Genomic DNA, 6134 nt, shown 5'->3' on the forward strand with positions numbered 1-6134 from the left:
CAGAAATTAGACCCTACACTTGTAAACTGCATAGTGCTGCAGTGGATGGTCGCAATCTTTTGTTGGCAAAGGTAGCGTACTTTTTGGACGATGGGATTCTGATGCGAAAGTGGCAGCCCAAGTTTTCAGACGGAGGTGACTGGCAAACAGTATATCAGATTGTTTTGCCCTCCAGCTACCGTTCTCATGTTTTGCCACTCGCACACGCAAATGTTCTTGCTGGACACCTTGGTGTCACAAAAACATTTCAGAGGATTGTTAAACATTTCTACTGGCCTGGACTCAAGTCTGCTGTCTCTCGTTACTGCCGCTCATGTGACATCTGTCAGCATGCTGGTAAACCCAATCAAACCATTCCTAAAGCTCCTCTTCAGCCAATTCCTGTCATTGGAGAACCTTTTGAGAGGCTGGTAATTGATTGTGTAGGGCCTCTTCCAAAGTCGAAACATGGTCACCAGTATATTTTGACAATAATGTGTACTGCTACCCGTTACCCTGAAGCCATACCATTGCGTACATTGAAAGCACAAGTAGTTCTGAAAGAGGTCGTAAGGTTTTGCACAACATTTGGCTTGCCCAGAGTTATTCAAACTGACCAGGTTTCCGGGAACGTCTGCATAAAGCCTGCGAACTGGCAAGAGCTCATCTTTCTACGACACAGTCAAAAATGAAGGTCAACTTTGATAAAAGAACAGTACGTCGCAGTTTTCAACCGGGTGACTCTGTTCTTGTGTTACTTCCTGTTCCTGCCTCAGCTCTCGTAAGGTTTTGCACAACATTTGGCTTGCCCAGAGTTATTCAAACTGACCAGGGGTCCAACTTCACCTCAAAAGTGTTTGGACAAATGTTGAAAGAGTTGGGAATAAAACATCACATGTCTAGTGCGTATCACCCAGAGTCACAGGGAGCGGTGGAACATTTTCATCAAACCCTAAAAACTTTGCTCCGCACATCTTGTATTGAGACTGGAAAGGACTGGGTGGATGCCTTGCCATTGCTCATGTTTGCAGTGAGAGAGTCTGTTCAGGAGTCACTAGGATTTAGCCCTGCTGAGCTTGTGTTTGCTCATACTGTTCGTGGCCCCTTGAAGTTGTTAAAGGAGCAGTTGATGGGTAAGGATAGTGCACCTCTTTCTGTTCTAGATTATGTAAGTTCTTTCCGGGAACGTCTGCATAAAGCCTGCGAACTGGCAAGAGCTCATCTTTCTACGACACAGTCAAAAATGAAGGTCCACTTTGACAAAAGAACAGTACGTCGCAGTTTTCAACCGGGTGACTCTGTTCTTGTGTTACTTCCTGTTCCTGGCTCAGCTCTACAGGCTAAGTTTTCAGGGCCGTATGTCATTGAACAGAAACTGAGTGAAACGGATTAGGTTGTGGGTACCCCTGATCGCAGACGCAAGAATAGAGTATGTCATGTTAACATGTTGAAGTCCTATGTTGCACGTGACTCAACTAAACCAACAATACTCTCTGTGCCACTGAGTAAACCTTGTGTTACTGTAGTTCCTAACTATGTTCCTGTTGATGGAGATTTGTTGCTGGCTGAACCTCAGACTCCTAGTGTGCGTCTGAATAATTCTGCCATTTTGGGTAAAATCGATTCACATTTGTCATACTTGCCAAAAAATCAGTGTGAAGATGTTGTAAAGTTGTTACAAAAATATCCCACACTCTTCTCTGATATTCCAGGAAGAACCACAGTCTTATCTCATGATATTGATGTAGGGAACTCCGTCCCTATCAAACAGCACCCATACAGAGTAAATCCTGCAAAACGAGAGATCATGAAGACTGAGGTGGACTACCTGCTTAAAAATGGGCTGGCTGTACCCAGCCAAAGTCCCTGGAGCTCTCCATGCTTGCTGGTCCCAAAGCCCGATTCTACCTTTCGCTTTTGTACGGACTATCGAAAGGTAAATAGCATCTCAAAGCCTGATTCTTTCCCCTTGCCCCGTATGGAAGATTGTGTGGATAAAGTGGGTTCTTCAAAGTTTGTCACAAAGCTAGACCTATTAAAGGGCTATTGGCAGGTCCCTTTAACTGCACGTGCATGTGAAATCTCTGCTTTTGTCACCCCTGATAACTTCCTCCAGTACAATTGTATGGCTTTTGGGATGCGAAATGCCCCAGCCACATTCCAGAGGCTCATGCAGAAAGTCTTGTCCGGGTTGTGCGACTGTGAGGCCTACCTGGATGACATTGTGGTCTATTCAGGTGATTGGGAAGGCCACATCCGTAGCTTGGAGAGAGTGTTTAGCAGGTTGAGTAATGCCAAGTTAACTCTGAATCTAGCAAAATGTGAGTTTGCTAAGGCTGTGGTAACTTACCTTGGAAAAAAAGTGGGTCAAGGTTGTGTAAGACCCGTAACTGCAAAGGTTGCTGCTGTTATTGAGTTTCCTGCTCCCATTACCAAGCGTCAATTACGCCGGTTTCTTGGAATGGCCGGATACTACCGTGGATTTTGTAAAAACTTTGCAACAGTGGTGTCTCCCTTGACTGACCTACTTAGCTCTGCGAAGAAGTTTGTTTGGAGTCCTCAGTGTGCAATTGCTTTTCTTGCTGCCAAAGATCTTCTTTGTAATGCTCCAGTTCTCTCTGCCCCTAATTTTTCTCTTCCATTTAAGCTTCAAGTGGATGCAAGTGCTGTTGGAGCGGGTGCTGTCCTTCTGCAGGAGGATGGTGCGGGAGTAGAACATCCAGTTTGCTACTTCTCTAAGAAGTTCTCTAAGTGTCAACGAAACTACAGTACCATCGAGAAGGAAGCTCTCCCCCTGGTGATGGCACTTAAACATTTTGAAGTTTACGTTGGTGGTAGTAGTATGCCTCTTGTTGTCTATACTGACCACAACCCTCTAGTTTTTCTCTCCCGCATGTGCAATCTAAATCAGCGTTTGATGCGCTGGTCACTTTGTCTGCAGGAATATAACGTGGACATCAAGCACAAGAAAGGTTCGGAGAATGTGGTGGCGGATGCACTCTCTAGGGCCTGTGATGCTGATGGTGACTGAGATAACCTTATGCAACTATACAATAAAAAGAATCTGTGTTTACAATCCTTAGGGTTGTAAATTTGGTGGTGGGGGTGTTACGTCCCCAGGCGTAATTTTTTTAAGGTGTTATTTGTGCAGTATTTAATTATTGCCAATATGTTGATTACAGTTTGTTTTGGCAGTGTTTTGTCTCTCTAATCTCTCTACACCCTCCAAAAGCTTAATGAAGATCACCTGGTTCTGGTTGTCATTAATCACCTGGTTGCTCTGATTGGCTGCTGGAAGGAAGGCTTGTGAATAAAAGCTGAAGATTCCATCTGAAGGGGCCCTTCTTGGCATTTGCTGCCTCTGGAGACTTTTCACCTGCCCTAGACCATAGCGTGTGTGCTAGTTGTCTGTTTACATTGTTGTTGGTGTATACAGTTTGAAACTTTGGAGAGTTGTGTGTTATTTGTTTTTGTACAAGTAATCTCCCAAGGTTAGACCTTAAGGTGAAAGTTTAAATAATTTTGGAGCCGTAGGGAGGAGGACGCCATTTCTTTTATTGTCCATGTTTTCACCTGTTTTTGGCTAGAAAGGGAGTAAGGTAAGACTTTTGTTGTTTATTTTGGATTTTATTTTGAGAGATTAGAAAGTACTCCTTTTTGTAAGTTAGATCTGTTATGTTTGTTATTTTGGCCTGGTCCCCTCCTGAACTTTATTTTTGCTCCATGCTAAGCATCTTTCTTTGAGTTTGTAAAATAAACTAAAATTCTAGACCGTGACAAGTCTGTGTGGTTTTCTGTGGCATGCTGGGGCAGGAGAGAAGGTCTCCAGGTGGTCAGTAGAAAAGTTGTCTTCTACCTTGTTTAGAAATGTCCTTGTTTCTGCCATCCCTGACCCTAGACCAGGGAGGCACGTAACAAATTACCACACTAATGAACGAATTGGATAAACACATCTACCAGGTGTGGAAGCACACATGTGCTAATTTGAAAACGCAGCACTCAGGTGTGCTATAAAAGGCAGCAGGTGAGTTCACCTGTCTTCAACAAAAATGGAAGGAGTTAGAAGAAGAGTGAGAATGAGAGGGGAGCTCAAAGAGGAGATGAAGGCGGTAGAGGTAGAGGAAGAGGAGAAGGAGGTAGAGGAAGAGGCATAGGTAGAGGAGAAGAAGGTATAGGAAGGTAGAGGAAGAGGAGAAGGAGGTAGAGGAAGAGAAGGAGGTAGAGGAAGACACCTAGGTAGAGGAAGAGGTAGAGAAGGACTTGAAGAGGTGATAGAACCTGAACAAATTTGACTCGAGAACTCCGTGCAACACTTATTGACCATGTTATCAACCATGGACTGACACTGATGGAAGCTGGACAAAGAGTTCAACCAAATCTCAGCAGAAATACTGTTGCGTCAGTAATTCGGACATTTCATCGAGAAAACAGGTAAGCTAACCACACAGTATACATTGAAACTGAAGCTTGTATAATCAATATTGTTTACTGTGACATTTGACAGTAGGCTGCATATATATATATATATATATATATATATATATATATATATATATATTTATTTATTTATTTATATCTTTTTTTTTTTTATCTTTTTTTTTTTTTTTACATAGGATTGAGGGTCGAGGACACCAAGGTGGAAGGGGCCCTATGTTTAGTCGTGCACAAGAGGCCGCCATTGTGAACATGGTTTTGGCCAATAATTGTATCAGGCTACGAGAAATCCAAGCCAATATCATCAATGATGACAATATTTTCAATAACATCCAACGAGTCTCTCTGTCAACATTAGGTCGAATCCTAAAGAAAAATCAAATGTACATGAAGCAACTGTAGCTATCGGGTACCATTTGACAGAAATTCAGAGAGAGTGAAACATCTGCGCAATGAGTATGTGGAGGTATGCATTGTTCATCTGACTATGGTGTGGTATCATGCACTGCTCATAATGTTCTGTCACAAAAAAAATACTGTGCTATAGATATTGAATAGCATCCTATTTTCTTTAATGTGTTTCAGAGAGTCTTGCAAATGGATGCTGCTGAAATTCAACATGAATTTATATATGTGGATGAGGCTGGATTTAACCTTGCAAAAACAAGAAGAGGGAGAAATGTAATTGGGCACAGGGCAATCACCAATGTTCCAGGGCAGCGAGGGGGTAACATCACCCTTTGCTCTGCTATCACACAAAATGGGGTCCTCCACCACCATGCAAATCTGGGACCCTATAATGCAAATCTGATACTTGCATTTCTTGACCGATTGCATGAGATTGTCACAGCATTACACCAAGTGGACCAGATGCGGTACATTGTCGTTTGGGACAATGTCTCATTTCATCGGGCTGCTCTGGTCCAGAACTGGTTCCATGATCACCCTGATTTTGAAGTTTTATACCTTCCCCCATACTCCCACTTCCTGAATCCTATAGAAGAATTTTTTTCAGCGTGGCGGTGGAAGGTATATGACCTGCGGCCTTATGACCGTTTGCCCCTCATTCAGGCCATGGAACAGGCATGTGATCTTATTGAAGCAGCTTCAGTGCAGGGGTGGATTTCGTCACACAAGGCGATTCTTCCAACGGTGCCTTGCCAATGAAGACATAGCCTGTGATGTGGATGAAATCTTATGGCCTGATCCAGCCAGACGGAGAGACGGATAGTTACAGTATTCTTGTTGCTTTTACAGTAGTTTTCTTTAATTTCTGTTTACTTTTACTTTAATTTTCTTTAGAGTCAAAGTTTATGTACTGTAATTCATGCAGTAATTTTCATTTGTCCATAGATTTTATTTGTTTACAGTAATTGATATCATTGTTGGTTGATTACTGTAACTGATTATGGTAAGAAATACTGTAAGTATTGAAATAAATACTTGAAATATTCAGTCTGCAGCATCAAGTGCTGTGCAGTGCTTGGTAAGGTTATAGTAGGCCTACAGTATTTGTCTACATTCTCCTTATATCTCAAAACAAATCATGAATAATGTTGTGAGTTTTTCACTATTTTTTGTCACCTAAATTATCTCTTACATACAGTACAAATGTGTTTTTTATTTATCACAGCAGTGTGAAACCTGCTGCAATAGTGTATGATCATTGATGACTGTGTTGGTTAAATGAAAACAAATAGCATTTTCACAAATATGTGTAT

The 6134-nt window shown here is 42.2% G+C and overlaps 1 protein-coding gene across 2 annotated transcripts; it reads left to right on the forward strand.

Annotated features, from left to right (window-relative positions):
• Positions 1 to 347: 347 nt before the first annotated feature.
• LOC132159177 (retrovirus-related Pol polyprotein from transposon 17.6) lies at positions 348 to 3723 on the forward strand. Of its 2 annotated transcripts, XM_059568733.1 has the most exons (3): positions 348 to 553; positions 766 to 2776; positions 2921 to 3723. In XM_059568733.1, the coding sequence occupies exons 2-3, from the start codon at positions 1424 to 1426 to the stop codon at positions 3008 to 3010; spliced, it is 1443 nt and encodes a 480-aa protein (XP_059424716.1). In that variant the 5' UTR covers positions 348 to 553; positions 766 to 1423; the 3' UTR covers positions 3011 to 3723. The 2 variants fall into 2 exon arrangements, with proteins under 2 accessions (XP_059424716.1, XP_059424715.1); XM_059568732.1 differs by having other exon boundaries at positions 766 to 3723.
• Positions 3724 to 6134: the final 2411 nt, after the last annotated feature.

This window comes from Carassius carassius, chromosome 16 (genome assembly GCF_963082965.1).
Source record: "Carassius carassius chromosome 16, fCarCar2.1, whole genome shotgun sequence".
NCBI classification, from domain to species: Eukaryota; Metazoa; Chordata; class Actinopteri; order Cypriniformes; family Cyprinidae; genus Carassius; species Carassius carassius.

What these genes read in the sequence shown, in the direction of transcription:
- LOC132159177 (XM_059568732.1), top strand. Translation starts at nt 1,424, where the DNA reads ATGTTGAAGTCCTATGTTGCACGTGACTCAACTAAACCAACAATACTC.